Source organism: Apium graveolens, chromosome 9 (assembly GCF_009905375.1).
Source record: "Apium graveolens cultivar Ventura chromosome 9, ASM990537v1, whole genome shotgun sequence".
NCBI classification, from domain to species: Eukaryota; Viridiplantae; Streptophyta; class Magnoliopsida; order Apiales; family Apiaceae; genus Apium; species Apium graveolens.
The window spans coordinates 266056143-266075224 of record NC_133655.1 but is presented as its reverse complement, the minus strand read 5'-3'; the positions used below and the strand labels follow the sequence as shown (position 1 = coordinate 266075224).

The window sequence follows — 19082 nt, the reverse complement described above, 5'->3', positions numbered from 1 at the left end:
GAAGAATTAAAATATCCTCCATCCGTTTCTCTTCACTATCAGTTTTGCCATGCTTCTTGGACCAAGGCTGTTGATGTTCAACTTCTTAGACTAGGATTGTCTTGTAATCTTTTGCATGTAATCTACGAATTTCATGAAATGTAATCTTTTGATATATTAATGAAATTTCTTTTTGCAAGATTTAGTCTATGTTTATCTCAAATTATATGCATGTGAATGTTCATATTGAAGCCTGTTAATCTTAACTTTATCTACTTGAATTGTATTTCTTAATGGATGTTTTGATTAAAATTGTGGTTGCTAATAATTTGTGATGCTTTGACAAATAAATGTTGAATTTGAATCGACATATCCTGAGTTAGTCAAATCCTGACAGAAGAAAGGTCTCAAATCCTCACGACAGGTCAGCACGTTCTAATTCAGATTATTAGTGTTAATCAATCTTTGAGTAAGATTTATTGTTGCAATTAAGTGTCTCACTTAATTAATGATTAATGGTGAATTATCAGATAAACAAATTTCTACGGTTGTGTCTTGATATAACTGTATGTATTTTGTAATTACTTTCGCAATTTCCTCCACCGTCAAACTCAATTACTCAGTAATTATTTCCTGTTCGAAGTCAAATTCGCTAAGTTACCTCATTCATACGAGTGTGTTAAACCTATCTCTGAATAGTGAAGCTATAAAACCAGAAGAAATTATATAACACAATTCATCATACACTTAGTCTCAATGCGCACATCTCACACTTACTCTCTCTCACAAGCTATTCACATCATGACAACTTCTGAAGTTTCACCACTCTTCAGTCAAACCACAATCATTCATGGAAACACATTTGGCACTAACAATTAATTAGCTCTGCTTACACATCAGCAACTATCATCATCTTTTCATGATATTCAGGATTTTCTTCTTCTATGTCCAATTGGGTATGCTCTCACAAATCCTGTTAAGGTGTCATACAGGGCTATCATGCAGGTCGGGAACACAGTTGTGGTAAATCCAGCATGTACTGGCTTTTCCTTTGAGTATAAGGACCAAAGATATGAAGTTGATGCTGACATTCTGCTTCAAGACTTGAGATTACCTGCTCTTGATGGTGCTCCTGATACTCATACCACTGAGCAGCTGTTTGATATGCTCAGGACTTTAGGCTATCAAGGAGAAATCACAACCATTAGAAAACTGGCTAGGACCAAACTGAAAAGAGAGTGGAACTTTTTCTTTGACTGCATCAGTAGATGTTTCTTGAATAAGACAACAAACTTTGATGCTCTTCCATCCACTTCCCTGAGAATTGGGTACTCTCTTCTTAACTCTGGTAATTTTGATTATGGTAATACTATATTACAGTTCATAATTGCTAGAAGAGCAGATGCTTCAGGAGTAATAGGGTATACTAGGTTTTTGCAACTGATTTTCATTTTTTTATGCCCTAATGCTATGTTTGATGATGATGAATTACTCCCTGTTTTTCAAATTTCTGAAAAAGCAATCACTGATCATATTAAAAGGGATAAAAAGAACAAATTTACAGGACCAACCTTTCTTCCTAGAGAGGTCAGGCAATTTCTGTTAAGAAATAGACCTACTCCTACACAAGTGCCTGCAAATCCTGATGTTGGCACCTCTGTCATAATTCCTGATGCTAAGACTCAAGAAATCACCCATCTTGTTTCTAATCCAAGCATTTCTTCTTCCAAACAGCAAACACAACAAGCCTCTAAATTAGCCTCCTCTGCTGTCTCTCAAAAGACATCAGTTATAACAAAGAAAAGGCTGTTTAAGAAATCTGTCACATCTGGACAGAAAGCTAAACAAGTCTCACTGAGTGAGAGTGAGAAGAAAGAAGATTGCTTTCCAATCAGGAAAAAAAGACTGATCATTCAAGAAGATTCTGAATCAGATGATCATATGCCAATAGGGTCCCTGTCAAAAATCAAGAAGTCCATTGATCAAAATCCTGATGACTTGATTGACACTACTGGAATCAATGAGCCAACTACTGCTGCTAGTGCTCTGCTTGACAAGCTTCCAGTAATTGAAGCAACTGCTGAACACAAGAAAACTGTAAAGAGCCAGTTGAAAAGAATAAGTGAAGAAGTAGTTGGATACATAAGAAAGAAAAAGAAGACTCAGCCTCTCGACAAGGATGTTAGTACACAAGAACCTAGGTCTCAAAGGGATTTAGCAACTGCAACACATCTAGTCACACAAGAACCATCTTCTCAAAGGGAAGATGCAGACACTGAGGCTGCACAGATCATTATTAATATTTCTCAGAGTGATCTTCTTGCTGACTCTGTTCAACTACTCCAGGAAAAGCAAACTCATCAGGAGATATTGTCACAGGTGGATGCAATAATTAATGATCCTATTTTTGAGAAGAGCACACAAGAACCTTCACCAAGCATTGTTGAGCAGCTCAAATATCTCTGACTCCACAAGAACCATCAGTTCAAAGTACTGATGCTGGTCTTTTAACTTCTCCTGACAGATCAAATCCTGATGATACAACAGCTCCTATTGAGAATCATCCTTCAACTGCACTAGCTACAATTGATGATCCATTACTAGTTGCTAGCTTGAAAAAGCATCATAATGTGCTGTTTGTTCCTCCACTTTCATCACTTCCACTTGAGGAATCACCTTCAGGTATTGCTAACTTCTCATATATTCTCATGTTTGTATGATTATAAATAGTCTATTCTTTGAGGTTACCTCTATTTATATGACAAACATACAATTATTCTCAGCCATCTCTTATTTCTTTGCTATATGTTTGATTGAGCCTTTCTGAGAGACTGTGTGAAAATATCATATTTTTTTAAAAACAGAGAAAAAATATTTTGAGTGGCAGTCTCCTATACTGGCAAAAGGAGAGGTAGTTTTGAGACAAGAATCTTATAAGTTTCTCTTTACTTATAAAGTTTTTTCAGTGAGAATAATATTACTCTTAAGAGTAATATGTTGTGTGAGAAGTGATGAGATCACTTGAAAAGAACAGAGAGATTTAGGTGTTACTATTTTTATGTTTCAGGATCACATCAGCCACATGCATCTCTTGCAAAGAATCTGGATAAAGGCAAGGCAATTCTGCCTGATTCTGCACATTCTTCTCATGGCTTGTCTGACTCTGACAATGATAGTGATGACGATGATTCTGATTTAGCTCAGCTTAATTCTGCAATTGATGCATCTAAGAAGTCCAATGTTGGTTCTTCTTCGCACTTCATTGAAAATCCTTCTTATTATAATCCTGATGCTGAGTATTTTAGACAGACAGAATGAGATTATAAATGGAGACTTGCATATACTTCTATCTCATTTGCTATTGGCCTGCAACACATTCATCGTGCATATGATGAAATTCAAGTCTCATGCTGGTGTCAAAGAGAAAATTGATGGATTTTTTCTTCACACACATAACTCCGCTGATTTCAAAAGTGTAAAAAATACCATTAAAGATGTTGTTAAATCTCAAGACAACATGGCCTCTAGACTTTCCTCCTTAGAAGACAAGGTTTCTTCTATAGGTGACAAACTGGATGCTCTGATTTCTCTTCTTTCAAATACTGATGCCAAAAAGGGGGAGAAGATAGTTGCTACAAAATGTACACCAGATTCTATTTAGACAAAGGATAAAGATATTGATGATGATGGTGATAAGAATAATCCAGTTACAGATGTTCAAATTGCGTCTAATGCTCAACAACTTCAACATTCCAAGAAGAATGATCCTTCAGGATAAAGGAAGTCTACTGGTGCTTATAAAGCCAAGCACAAGACTACTGCTGGTGCTCCTGAGGATGATGATATTACAATCTCAAATTTAGAAGAAGTTAAAGGGATGTTCTTTCCTTACAGACATAAGGAAATAGGTGAAGAGATTGTCTTGTACTACAAAGACAAAAAGTTTGAGCAAAAGAATGTTAGGAGTGCTCTTGGGTATTTAACTGAAGAATTTTCTGATCTAACACCTGAAGAAGCAGTTATGCAACAAAAGGAGCTTTTGGCTCAAATTGAAGCTGAAGCTAACACTTCTAAAGGAAGAGGAAAAATAGGTGATAGATCTGCAAGAGGAAGAGGGAGAGGAAGAGGAAGAGGAAGAGGTGGAAGAACTTCTGGATCAAGTCAAGTGACTGCATTCAACTATACTTTTCTGAATTTTCTATCCAGAGAAGGTTATGTTCCTGTACAAGGAAATGAAGAAGATAAAGAAGTTCAGTAGCCAGAAGAGTTGATTATACCAAGGAAGAAAAGATCAGCCACTAACATTGATCAAGATGATATAGCAAATCAGAATATAACTCCTGATGCAGACACAAATCCTGAGGTAAAAGCAGATCCTGATGTTGTAAACCTGATAACTGATTTTAACTCTGATGAAAAAGTGATCAAAGCATTAAATGAGTCAGCTCCTTCTCTAGTAATCACTCCTCATATTTCAGAGGCTGATGAAAAAGAAAAGATTGATAGAAGGAAAGCTGATCAAGCATGCAAAAAATATTTGCAGAAAGTTTTAAAATCAAAGAGGGAGCTATGGCATAAAGCAGAAGGGAAGATTGATGATTTGTCTTCAAATTATGCTCCTCTCGACAAGAAGAATATAAGATGGAAAGACATCCATGTATTCAATTATTCTAAAGGGTTCAAGCATGTTGAATTTGTGTCAGCTGGGTTAAGAGATTTTATCTCAGAACATGAAGATGTTGATAAGTCCATCAAGAAGCCTTCTTGGGTGGTATACAATGAAAAACTGAAACTTATCAAATCTCGAACCAGAGGAGGCATTGGTCATTCCAGCATGGAGATCTTAGAATCTGATCTGCTGGATACAGATAGTCTAATAGAAAATCTTGGTGAAAGAATTTCTCCTTCACATCTTGAGAAAGTTGAAGCTGTGAAGATTGTTCATAGAAAGATAAATGATAATGATGTCAGAGAAGAGATTCTGTACTTTTTCATGGATGGTAAAGTAAAAAGCTTTACATTGCAGCAACTCTTAATAAAGACTATGACAGAATTGAAATATATTCACTATCTTCTTAGAGTTGAGAACAAGGTCACCAAAAAATGGTCTTCTATGATACTTGAAGTGATCAGAAGAAGAGTCATGACAAAAGATGATAAATACAATGGTGATTATGTTCCTGAGTATAGAACTTATATTGGTCAGGAAATGCAGATGAAAAAGGGAGCTGCAGTGCTACAAGTTTTTCTTAACAGTCCTCAGTTTTCCTTCAGTCTTAATCATGAAGATGTCAGTTTAAGCTTCATGTTGATTGATGATCTTGAGATAAGCAAAAGCTTAATTTCTAAGTTAAGATCTGCTATCTATCAGCTTGGAGAAGACACTGAAGAGAAGAGAGAGTTGAAGAAAAAGCTTGTTAAAGTCCTACGAGACAAGGAGGAAGAAAGATTGAAGAACTTTCTTGGAACAACTGTCAGTTATCTGAAGATACTGAAGTAAGCTTTACTCCTTGTACATTTTGTAGATTGGTTTTGGCATCATTGAGAATGGAATTTATGTTTAATTGCATTAAGCATAAATTGGGGGAGATTGTTACATACCGAATTCTCAATGATCAGAAGAAGCTCAGGATCTGGCTGTTCGGGTGTCATCAGGATCTGATGTACCGTCAGGATTTGGTATGTCATCAGCATATTGTATGACATCAGTATTTGAAGACAGTCAGTATTAGAGGATTTGTTCTGTTCCTTATAATGTGGAGCAGATATATATTACGTCTGAGTTATAGGACTTTATCTATTTAGTTTAAGATATTTATCAGTTTTAGTTAGTTTTTGATAATGCATATCTTAGATTAATCTGTTGTAGCTGTGTAGTATATAAACACAGTTTAGGTCATCACTTAGTGAAAAAAAGAAACTCGAGGATCATTCGACCTAGCAGCTCTCAAGAACATCAGTATTTCTTGAGATGGTTTTGTAACAGTTTTTATCAGAAATATAAAAATCTGTTATATTTTATTACTTGTTCGAAATATTTATACAATTGTATCCAACCCCCCTTAAATAATTGTGTCTTTACTGGGCAACACATTATCTCGAAATACCTTTCTCTATACAGAATTTATTAAGAAATGCATTCTTGAATTCTATTCCATTATCTGATCTAATCTTTCTGACAGGTTGTTTCGCTTCCATCTCAATCTTCTTTATGTGATCAACTATCATCTGTGGTGCTTCATCCTTTGATTATAAGATCAACACCCATGTGTACTTTAAGTAGTCATCGACTATCACTAAAGCATGTCTTTTTCTTGATAGTGACAGTACATTCTCTATACCAAATAAATCCATGTGAATTAACTGAAGAGGTTCAGTTATGCTTGTCATTTCCTTGCTTCTGTGTGATGCTTTCTTTGACTTCCCTTTTTCACATGCTTCACAGAGTCCTTCTTGACAAAATTCCATATGTGGTAAACCTCTCACCAACTCCCTTTTTATCAAAGAGTTCATTATTTTAAAATTCAAGTGCGAGAGCTTCTTGTGCAATAGCCAACTTTGTTCTGATGAAGCTTTGTTGTAGATCATCTCACCACTCCATCACAGGTAGAATTCAAGTCAGCTACGAACAAATTACCTTTTTTCACTCCCTATAAAGCAAGCTTCTCATCATTTCCTGTGTGTGATCAAACACCTTTCGGGTCTAAAGTCAATATTGTATCCTTTATCACAAAATTGACTGACGCTCAGAAGATTATGCTTTAACCCTTCCATAAGAGAGATGTTTTCAATGATGACATTCCCAATTTCCAAATTTGCAGTATCCCGTAGTAAATCCTTTGTTGTTATCTCCAAATGTAACTATATGGCCAGCTTTCTTAACCACACCTGTTAGCAGGGACTTTGATCCTGTCATGTGCCTAGAACACCCCATTGTCCAGGATCCACATCTTTTCCTTTCAAACCTTACCCTGCAAACACAGATTGATTAAGAAGACTTTGGTACCCAACTTTTATTGGGTCCTCAAGGTTTAGGGGTAGAAACAGGATCAATTAATGAAACCTTAACAGGCTTAATTTTCACTTTGACCGACTCCTTCTCAGTGATAGTCTCAAAAGTATTGTCAGACTTAGAGACATGAGGTACTACAGTCTCTGCCTGTGTGTGCTCATTACTCATTCTTGTCTTAGTGTTAGTACAAGTGCTAGCAATTACATGAAAAGCTTTATAATACTCAGACATGGTAACAAATGCAATTGGCATACAACCAACTACACCACAGGTCATGAAAACTAGGCATGGCAGGCACACTAGAAGATGCAACAAATTCTACTTTAACTTTAGTGCATGCATGTGTAAGGTGTGTAGCAGAATTGCAGTTATTACACAACTTTCCAGATGCAGATGAGAAAGATGCAAAATCAGACTTCTTATTCACACCTACCTTACCATTTTTGTTCTTCTTAGGCTTAACCTTAACACCCTCACCAGTCTTAGAGTAATCTATGGTGTCTGGTTTCTTAAGTGTTTCAGGTTCTTTCTTATCCACCTTGTTACCTTGGCTAACTTTGGGTTTTTCCTTACTAACTGGAACCTTAGGAGTCTTAGAAGATTCCTCTACCTTCTCTTTCTCTCTATCCTCAGCAATCAATTCCTTATTATTAGCAAACTTACTTCATCCAAAGGTTCTGAAACAGACTCAATTAACAACGGAGATACAACATCCTTAATAACATATGCTACCTTTTCTGAGACAAACATGTTTATCTCTGATGCACGACTATGTTTCTTACCATCTAACTTAGATTAGTCAAGTCCTATTAAAGTCTTAGACTTAAATCTTTGATTATCTATTATCTCCTTCTGAGTCAAAGCTGCATTCCTAAACGCCTGTAACTTCTTTTCTAAATCAGCAATTTGGGTTCTAAGAATGGCTTCTATGTCTGCGTTGCACTTAACTTTATTATCTAGGTATTCATTCTTCTGCTTAAGGTCTTCTAAGCCAACTACAAGTAATTCTAGTTCTTCATTTCTAGAGGTCAAACTCTCAGCTTTAAGAATTAACTTATCATTTTCAAGTTTATATGCAAGTATGCTTGCATGAACATTATACAATTCTAAAGTAAGTTCATGCACAATAGATTTGTATTCAGATCCAGACATATCAATAGTGGTAAGTTCAGTAACCTGAGATGATTGTGGTGATTCCTCTGCAGAGTCTGCCATAAGAGCTAGATTCACATACTCTTCCTCTTCATCCGAATCAACATCATCCCAGATTTTTCCTTCAGCAATGTATGCTCTTCTCTTTTTCTTAACCACATAAGCATTCAGCTTCCATTTCAGCTTCTCATTCTGCCTCTTCAGATCTTCATAAGTTTCTTTCTTTTCATAAGACTATTTTCCTTTTGCTGCCTTGGGCTTTCTGCAATCAGATGCAAAGTGCCCAACTCATTGCAGTTGTAACATCTTGTCTTACTCTTGTCTACCCAGCTTGACTTGTAACCTCCTCTGGAGCTTGACCCTGACGAGTAGTTTCCCTTCTAAAATCTCCCAGATGAACCCCTTGATTTATAGTTGGGTTTTCTTCTGAATCTAACATGACTAAATTTTGCATCCATATATGCCATAGATTTATCCTTGAACTCTTCAAGTTCTTTTTGAGTATAGAACTCACTTTCATATTTTGGCTCACCATGAGCAATTTCAGCTACAACAATTTCTTTGATTATTGAGGAGGGTGTAACCTTGACTTCTGGAGTTTCAAGTTCACGAGCAACAAGTGCAGTGGTTTTTGCAAGTGTCGTACTCTTAATGTCAACATAACCAGGGTCATTGATAATAGCTCTCTGCTCTTGTTCCAATTCATAGGTTCTCAGCTTTCCATAAATCACATCAAGGGACATAGTGATAAAATCAGCTCTTTCTCTGATGGATGTGTTCTTTTTCTCCAAGTGAACTGGTAGAGTCAGCATAAACTTTCTGTTAGACTCTCATATCGGATAAACTTTCTCATGTAGCTTTAATTCGCTTAACAGTCTTGCATATCTTTCAAAGAGTGAAGACAGTGTTTTTCCGGGTTGAAGGTTAAATGCTTCATACTGAGTCGTCAGAATATCCATCCCGTTTTCTTTGACTTCTTCTGTACCTTCCATCAACAGCTCAATGGTTTCCCATATATCCTCTGCACTATTACTTCCCAAGAGTTGATGACTCATGTCTTTATCGGTCGATTCCACTATTATGAGTTGAAGGCTTGTGTCCATATTTATCAACTCCCTATCAGTCTCCGTATATTTAGACGGATCCCTGGGAGTAGATGTGGAAGGGATTCTTATGGGTAGTCGGTTTAGCAATCACTTCAATCAGAACATAAGGTTCATTCAGTAATATCCCAATATATAATGGATTCGAAGCTTTCATAAACAACATCATCTTTTTCTTCCAAAGGTTGTAATTATCTCTTTCAAATGGGGGAACCTTGATACTTCCAATTATTTGGTTGTTCATCATCTTGGCGAAATTAAAATTATTTAAGATTCAAAAATTTCAAGATTTGAGAATTTTTGAAAATTAAAAAATTTTACTAAATTTTTAAAGAAATTGTTTCAAGAACCTGTGTCTATGTGGCTTGGGTGACTTGTTCAAGTGATTTTGTTGAAGTTTATTAAAGTATTAAGGAGTTAGTACAATCATAATGAAGTATTAAGGAGTTAGTATAATCCTGATATACCGTCAAATTCATTTTCAACACAACCATTACATCGCACAAAACGAGACACATCGCATAAAGCGAGACAATTAAACACACAAATAATAACTTAAACAGAACAAAATGAAAAAGACCCAAAATTCAAAGATCTCGAAATAATACCAAATTTTAATATATTGTTAGACCAGAGATTTTGAATCCAAAAACCGAATTTTATTATAAAATCCGAACTTTTATCTTAGTAGATCTTAAAAACTAAAGTGAAGAAATCTAATAAATTTTTCGAGATTTGTCACAAATCTCGATTTTATTAAAAAAAGTAAATAAAAGGAGGAGATGGAGATAAAGATGGGTGGTAAAGAAGGGAGACATATATGGTTAGCAAGAGGTATGGCGGTTGGCTCTTATGAGAGAGAATTTAAGTTTTCTGAAATTTATTCTCAGGTTCTCTTAGATTCTCTGTTCATTTTCCTGGTATTATTCATGCTCATTTTCTTGCAAAATTTGCATTGAAGATCAAAGTATTAATAATTTGGATATAGGATTGCCCATTATGCGTAAAATAAGCTAATGTTGTTGATATAATGGTTTTGGTTTATATTTTGTTTCCTTAAAAAAATGTACACATCTGTACTATACTATTATAAGCAGAACACCCTCTATTTGGTAGTTATTGGTCGTTTGTTTGGTACAGTTGTCTGGTACGACAAATAACAATCGTCTGATCTAAAATTAAATAGATGGAAACCGTTGGATGCAATAATAAAATAATATTATATTAATATTTAAACTGCTCTTACAGATTCAGAGTTCGAACCCGTTAACAACTTATTATATTTAAACTTTTATATAAGCAGAGCACCCTCTATTTGGTAGTTGTTGGTCGTTTGTTCGGTACAGTTGTTTGGTACGACAAATAACAACCGTTATATATAAAATCAGATAAATGGTAACCGTTAGATGCAATAATAAAATAATATTATATTAATATTTAAACTGCTCTAATGGATTCAGGGTTTGAACCCCGTCAACTTTAAACTTTAAGTAGTTCATTTTGTCTCCTACTCCTCTTTTTAACAATGATAGTCCATATTCATCCATTACATATAAAATTACTCACAATTTTATAAATCAAACTTATATAAAAAACACATAAGTTTAGTTTGCAGAACATAAATGTTCATGTTGCAGAACATATTGCAGAACATACATATTGTACCGTAAATATATGAGATTTGCATGATTTTGTTGAAGTTATGTTATTTGTGTAACATGTTTTGCAAAATAACACGTTTTACAATATATTTTATTTGCAGAACGTAGATGGACTCCGAGGACTCCGATAAAAAGGTGGACTCCATAGAACTCAGCCCGGTTTCTAAACCCTATATCTCATGAGTTTGAGTAATGAGTTTTAAAATTAAAAATACTCTACCAAACACAAGGTATCTGTTATATACATTCCAACCCCATACCTTATACCTAATATATTGTTGAACCAAACACCCCTATATTCTTTATTTTAATAATTTCCACAAATTTCTTTGAACAATATATTATATTATATTATTTATTTTCAGTCAAGTATCAAATTATCATAAAACATTTATTATTATAAATTATTATGTTCTTCAATTTATTTTCCAAGTATTGAATATATATATATTAAAATATAAATAATTTTAAGATAAAATATATTATTAAAAATTATTCAAATTTTAAAAAGTAATCCGGGGATGGCACAAGTCGGCTAGTTAGACACGTATAACCAAACATGCTCATGACATAGTTTTAAGACATGTGATGTTTATTGTGTTGAAATTGTTTTATTATTTATTAAAGAATTTTTTTAATTGTATCTCATGTTCCTAGGGCATATTTTCTAAATATTGTGAAATTATTTTACTTAATAAATTAATATTTTATATCCTGTTTTGAGTTCAGAAACTATTTAAGCTTCACTAATTAATCCAGTAAAGTCTAAAGCTTAATGTTTTTATATTTAAAAGTGGATAACAACTTTATAACAGTCTAGAAAAATTCCATCCATTGGCTGTACAATTATCCCTTAATAAAACAAGTACTTCACATACAAAAATCTCCTTAAATTTGTCTGGGCAAGAACTGAGGGGTAAATCGTTTTAAAGATTCATAGCCAGTGTTAAAAGATTCCTCTTTTGTAATTGTTTTAGGAAAGAAGTTACTCTTTTAGTCGTTATAGTTTCTTTTTATCAATTAAATAATTTTTATATTATTTCGAAAAAAAATTAAAATTATATACTAAAATAGATTAAACATAATTTTCATGATAATTATTTTCTTTTTTATTCAATTATTAAATATTAGTTGTTAACCCGTGCAAAGTAGGAGGCCGGGATTAAAAATAATATCAAATTATTATTTGTATAAAATTAAAATTCAAAATAATTCGTGTGAAATACAGATTAAAAAAATGAATAAATGTTTAAATTATATAGTTAAAAGAAATGGAAGTCACATGTAATTATATAATTTTACAGTATAATTCTTTTTTTACTAATATGGCCTATAAATCTAGCTATATTTCTAGTTATACACTTAATTATTTTACTTATTATATTAATCTAATATGTTACCTTTTACTAATACGATTATTTAAAATTAAATCAATGCTTGCATGAACACTAACAAATAGAAATTAACGTGAAAATAAAGTATATAAAGTAGAAGTCAATTCGTGTAAGTTGAGATTTAATTATATAAAATTTTAAAAATAGTTAAATAATTTTTCCAAGTGAGGACTAAGATTTAATAATTTTGTATTCTAATATAACATGGTTTCGCTTCATAGTATAAATAGTTGATAGCGCATGCGAAGTAGGGCTGTCAAACGGATAATTCGGATACGGATGCGGATACGGATATGCCTATATCCGTATCCGCATCCGCAATCATCGGATTCGAATACGAATAATATCCGCTTTATTTCGGATATGGATAATATCCGCCTTTTTTCGGATACGAATGCAGATATTTCAGACAAATATCGGATTTTTTAAATTTTTTGTTGCCACTACCGTTTTGACGATGATTATAGAACATTTTCGACGATTAAATACAAATAATATATTTATATATGTATAAAGTATGTATACAATTATATAAAATTTGTATAAATGTATTATTTAATACATTTACACACACTATAAACTAAAAAAACAAATTTTAAATTATGTATAATTATATATTTATATAATTTATATATCATATATGTATTTAGTTTCGGATTCGAATATCCCGAATTCGGATACGGATAATATCCGCTTTTTCTCGGATACGGATAATATCCGCTTTTTCTCGAATACGGATGCGGATTTTTCGAACGAATATCGGATTTTTCGAATGTTTTTGACAGCCCTAATGCGAAACAGATTTAAGTATCAAATTAGTATTTGTAGTGTGAAATACATATCAAAATTAATATATTAAATGAAATATTAAATTGATATTCATAAAGAATAAATATGTAGTTAAAAAGAATCAAATGAGATATTAAATTTTTCATAATAATTTTATTAATGCATTGTTTTACTTGTTATAAAAATCTAACATATTAATTTTGTTTTTTAAAACGAATTGTATAATTATCTTATGAACGAAATATTTGTTATTTTAGATAATTTAATATAAATTAATATTATTTGATAATTATCTTATAATTAGATTGTTCAATATAATTTATTTAATATTACTTAATTATTAATAAAAAATATTTTTCAAATTAAAAATAAATAAACGCTGGCATAATCACTAACTAAATAGAAAATAAAATTTAGAGAAAGAATAGAAGTCAATTCAATTTGTGTCGGGGAGTATCAAAATTTGGTACATTTATAATTTTTTATTTTTTGTGTTGTAATAAAACATGATTTTGCTTATTAATAAAGAATATAAATTCTAATTATCTTATCAATCAAATATTTTTTATTTTAGATAATTTAAAAATAATTAAATATTATCTTATAATTAACTTTTTTAATATAATTTATTTAATATTACTTAATTAATGATAAAAAAAATTACTAATTTTATTTGGCTCATTAAGGAGTATAAATTAATAAACTTCTGTTCATGTCAGACTGCACACAACCAAAAAGGGAAGGGACGGGGGAGTATTATTTACTGATAAAAAATTGAAAGTTTATACCCATTAGGAAACTTACTTGTTTTAGAAGTTGTTAACAGCTTTGTTTTAGAAGTTGTTACGGATTAGATTTAGGAATGGTATCGACTTTCCAAACATCCCTAGAAGATGTACAAGCTTAGCCTATATATACATGCAGCTATGTTCATAATAATACATCAGTTTTAGGGTTGGAATCCATTGATTCTCGTCCATCTCTTCTATAATTTTGCGCACACACGTAAGAAGATAAAAAGAACATGGGTACAGGAAAGAAGAAGATAGAGATAAAGATGAAAGAAAAGGAACAAGATAGAATGGTTGCTTTCTCAAAGAGACGCAAAGGTCTTTTCAAGAAAGCTCATCAACTTCATGCTCTTTCCGGCGCTAAGATAGCCATTCTTGTTTTTTCTCCGGCAGGAAAACCATATATTTACGGCGAACCATGTTTCACTGACACTGTTGACAAGTACTACCATAATGCAACTGCTAGTGCTGCTGCTGCTGATGAAGATAATGTTAGAAGTGATAATCCTAGTACTCATGGTGGTGTTAATTATGATGAAGATAAAGATTGTCATGAGATTGAAGCGTTGAAGTCATGTTTAGAGAGAGTGGATTTGGAGGGTTGTGATAGTGTTGATGATCTTCTTAAAGTTAAGAAAGATTTGGAGCAAGCTAGAGATAGGTTGATTAAAAATATAAGTGATATTAATGCATGATTATATCATTATGTACATCTTATAATTCCATGCTTTTTTAGAAGATTAATGTAATGTAATTGCTTTTTCTAGCTTTGCAATAGAAGTTTTTCAATTATGATTTTCAACCTGCTATATTTCCTTTGCATATAATATCAATATTGAATGTATTTCATAAATAATTAAGAGGTGACAGTCTCAAGCTTGTCAAGACAATCATTATTGATCCCCATGACCCAATCACTAAACTTTTTAACTTCAAGATCTTCTCCTGCCCTCTCCCTGTAACATGTTCTGCAGGTATCGATATTTGTGGAAATTGAACTAATATCCATATTGACCATGTAATAGTTCTCTGCTGCTATGTCTTCAATGGTTTTCTTCATGTCATCAAGGGCTGCTTCAAACATTTCTTTGCATTCCTTGAGGCATCCAATTGTTGTTTCCGAGGTAGCTGGATCCTTCACCTGCATCTCGATGCCCTGTAGGTATTCTCTAGTTCTATGCATTCCAATAACCATGGTGGACCTAATGAATTGGTTCATCTGGCTCTTGGCATCAGCAGGTGCAGGTGATATAGAGGTGAAGGTCGATTCCACCTGAGGAAATAAGGCAAGAAGCGAGGCGATTGAGACGATGAGGAGCACCTGGTTGATGTTGGAAGCCATGGTCTCTTCTACTGGAGAAGAGAGTGGGCTAACCAAGGGAGGGAGAGATTGGAAGAGGTCCTGGTGAAATTATAAAGACCTGAATCTCAAAAGATTGAGATTCTGTGGGAAGGGTGGTTGGATTTTATACCCAGATATTAAGGAATTAAGAGTGCCAAGCATGAATAAAGGATTCTCATGAACTTTAATTGGGGCTTCCTCGTAAAGCCAGTAGATTAAAATTAGATTTACCTTGATGAAGAATTACATGCTATTAATATGACAGACAGAAACAGAGCAATGAGCAACCATCTCTGGATAATGTACCTCTACAAGCGAAAACATAAAATGTACTTGAGAAAATCTATTTTATGTAGTTAAATTACTATCGACTGTAGAGTAGTAACGTATGTACACGCATGTTACGTACAAGAAAACAGTGATATAATTACAAATTACAACTTAAGTGCTTCTTTATCACTTGATTACAGACCTTCTCTTCTTCATGCAAACATTTGTATCTAGCTCTCCTTGTTTGCATTAACCCCTAAGGCATCCTCGCTGAAATAGCGCAGACAATTTTTTTTGAAGTAGTCAATCTCAAAAATTGTAAAATTATGTATTTAAATTCTAATTAGTTGAAGACGCTGAGACAATAGAATCTTTATATTAAACTTTAGCTGCAGAAGCTCGGAATAAACAAGCAGAAGGCACGGATCTTTGATGTCTATTACTGACGGAAGAGATGGCATCAAGTCTATGCCTTGGGACATTTAGATGCTTTAGTGTTATTAGTGACTTGTTTTCTTCTAATGGAATTTGGGCACATCTCCAAGCAAGGTTCTTTGAGAATAATATCATCTTCCGGTAGGGGTGGCATAACACCGAATTTAAACTGCCCTCAAAATCAAAAACCAAAAATTAAAGAAAGGGCTTATTAGATACAGTAGTAAAACGTTGAAAAAAACAGTTTCAATGCAGTAGTAATTTCTTTAGTTCCAATTACAACTGAATATTTCTAAAACCATACTAAAACAAAGGAACATTGCTTGCCAGTTTTCAAATCCATAGTAAACAGATGTTATTTCTTTCATTTAACCTAGCATTGATGTGTATGCTCTGAGATAATCATAAAAAGATAAAGCAGCAGACTAGTATTATAGATGGACAGAAGAATGCCAGAAAAGAAGCAGCACCGGCACAAGAATAAAATCTTAAATTGGATTGTGATATCTACCATGTAAAACTCAATTAGTTTTAGAGGTCACATACCTGACAGCTATAATCACTGAAATTTGGCTCCATTAACAAGGGAACCCCCATGCCCTCCTTCATAAAAGTCTGAAATAACCATTGAGCAACAATATCAGACTCTGTCTCACATTTCATGTACCACATTTATGAAACATCCTTTTAAAGACCACCACTAATTTCAGTCAGCAAGAGATATTATTTCTGTAATAAAGTTGAGACTTTTGAAATTACTCAGACTAGCACTACTGATTTTGAGTGCAAGGAAAGTCTGATTTCTTATCCAGTGCCCATATACAATTTTATAAAATAGTCCAATGTGTATTATTGAAACGCAATGACCGCCTCTTAACAACTTATACATCACTACATGTTTGTATACGATTTGTTTAACTTGTCATAATAAGAATGGGATGAATGGCTAATTAAACACTCCTTGCTCAGAAAAAAAATATACAGAAAGAAGATATTTTTTAGGTAATATCAAGTGTCGACAATCAAACAATTAAGGAAAAACTTGAAGCATAAAGCCTGCAGATCATTATAAATGTCTGGGATTAATTTTAAATAATATTATCTTTATAATATATTTTGAAGTTGATATCCACACACACGCACGCAATTATATTTCATGTTCAGACCACACTAAACATCTTTGCTGGCTCTGTCACTGTCATTACCTTTGTGGTTAGAATGAGATTGGTGTGATGCAAGAAATACAGGCTAAAGATTGAAGTTTAAGATCTACTAACCTGTGTAGGAAGCTTACATGTGTTAATGCATATGCCAACACATTTGCTCTCCTCTAAATACTTGCATCTTTCAACAAATACCTATAATAATATTTTACACTAGAATAAAGATGGCGACTGCGGGATTATACAAGTCAAGATTAACCAAGAAAGGAGAAAGGCTTTTAAAAGGCAAAAAGCATTACCCCGGTCATTAATGAGGACCCATCAGGAAGATTAACCGAATTAACTGTGCATGGTCCCATGAGCCATTGACAAGATAATGCAGTTACCCTAGCTTCAAAGAACATAAAGTGCAAACTTTTAGCGGTCTAGTAAATAATAAGGCACAAGTAATCAAAGCAAAGAGCCACAGAGAACAAGGAAACACACATTTATTTGTTCACTAGCACCCTGATAAGGATGAACTTACCAACCATAATGGCCGCCACTTTCCCTCCAGCAATAGGGGCAATTAGCAATTTGTAAAGCTCTAACAGTAATGGAGGAAACAGTGATCTTAATATCCGTACCTGTTTTAAGAGCAAAGCTACTGATATTGGTGACCAACAGAACATGTAATTGGAGAAAAAGTGTGATCATACAAAAGTGTGGTATAACTATTTATGTAGACATATAGAACCAAATATACGGAAATGCAAATTAACTTCTTTTGTAATCTTTGCATCAATTCCAGTAATCACCACTTTAATTTTCAGAGGCTGTCTATTTACCTTGATGAACTTTAACATCGATAAGCAAAAACAAAGAAAGATCAAAATACCGCGGCTTCTGTTGTTTCAGAGTTGCTTCGACCGATCATAAGACGGTTTGCTACATCAATTAGTCCATCGTATCCAGGCTTATCAGAATCCCAACCAGCCTCCTGTTTATAATGCAAATGTCTAGCTCAAAAAAGGCCACACTAAATACCCAACATTCAATTTCATCACTTCTGCTACCCTTCTTTAATTCTAATAAACTAATTAACAAAAAAAAATACAACATTTTCACAGTCATACAAACAACAATACATGTGTACACAATCCAATTACTTGAAGCCTAAATACAAAAAAGAGGTAAAATTGGAAATGAAGTGACCTGGGCCATTTTATTTCGAAATGAACTGAGAAACAGATTATCCAAAACATTGGGTTTGTACTCTGTGTTTAATCTTTCAACTGCTTTTGATTTAATCTGCAAATGATCAATAATCACATGAAATTAAACAAAAATAATAAACAGTTCATTTCAAGAAAAATAAATTAAATCATGAAAAAGGAAGAACTTTACAGTTGTTTGTGATTGAGAGAGACATGATTTACGAAAGCTATGGTTTTGATTGTGTGGCAGCTCAAGTCTTGGGGAAAGAAGATGATTTGAACAAGAAAGAAAAGGAGAATGAAGCAGAGCCATATATGAGTTTAATAATAGGACTATAGGAGTAATAAGCTTCATTACACAACTACTTTAACTGATTATTAATGTACTTTTATTACTGATTTACTATTAGTTTCAGTCCCGCCAAATGTTACCATAAGAGCACATAAAGGAGTGAGTATACTCCCTCTCTCCTATTCATTTTTATATACTTTCCTTTTTTAACCATTCAATTATATACATTTCAAACTTACCAAAAATAGTAAGAATTTAATAATATAAAAACAAACCACATCTACTAATTTCTCTCACTGGACTCACTTTATTTATTAAATATTGATTAGTCCCAGCACTTTACCCAACTTTATACTTTTTCTCATTAAATTACATTTTTTTTTCTCTCTCATCCTACTATCTTACCAAAACTAATATTATTTTAATGGATTTTTTGTCCTCTATGCCCAAACTGGTTGGGACGGAGTGAGAGTTTGGGCACGGAGGAAGTAGTATTTTTTTTC

The 19082-nt window shown here is 33.2% G+C and overlaps 3 protein-coding genes across 4 annotated transcripts; 1 reads left to right on the top strand and 2 right to left on the bottom strand.

Annotated features, from left to right (window-relative positions):
• Positions 1 to 14114: 14114 nt before the first annotated feature.
• LOC141686279 (agamous-like MADS-box protein AGL61) lies at positions 14115 to 14576 on the top strand. The gene has a single exon (XM_074491323.1). It carries the CDS (start codon positions 14115 to 14117, stop codon positions 14574 to 14576), a length of 462 nt encoding a protein of 153 aa, XP_074347424.1.
• Positions 14577 to 14737: 161 nt separating this feature from the next.
• On the bottom strand, positions 14738 to 15223 carry LOC141686278 (uncharacterized). Its single transcript, XM_074491322.1, has one exon. It carries the CDS (start codon positions 15221 to 15223, stop codon positions 14738 to 14740), a length of 486 nt encoding a protein of 161 aa, XP_074347423.1.
• A 330-nt stretch (positions 15224 to 15553) lies between these two features.
• Positions 15554 to 18637, bottom strand: LOC141686589 (beta-carotene isomerase D27, chloroplastic). Of its 2 annotated transcripts, none has more exons than XM_074491613.1 (8): positions 18478 to 18637; positions 18286 to 18381; positions 17969 to 18070; positions 17618 to 17717; positions 17391 to 17482; positions 17206 to 17286; positions 16475 to 16543; positions 15554 to 16097 (listed from the first exon to the last, which is right to left on the bottom strand). In XM_074491613.1, the coding sequence occupies exons 1-8, from the start codon at positions 18598 to 18600 to the stop codon at positions 15960 to 15962; spliced, it is 801 nt and encodes a 266-aa protein (XP_074347714.1). In that variant the 5' UTR covers positions 18601 to 18637; the 3' UTR covers positions 15554 to 15959. The 2 variants fall into 2 exon arrangements, with proteins under 2 accessions (XP_074347714.1, XP_074347715.1); XM_074491614.1 differs by having other exon boundaries at positions 15554 to 15763.
• Between the last annotated feature and the right edge of the window lie 445 nt (positions 18638 to 19082).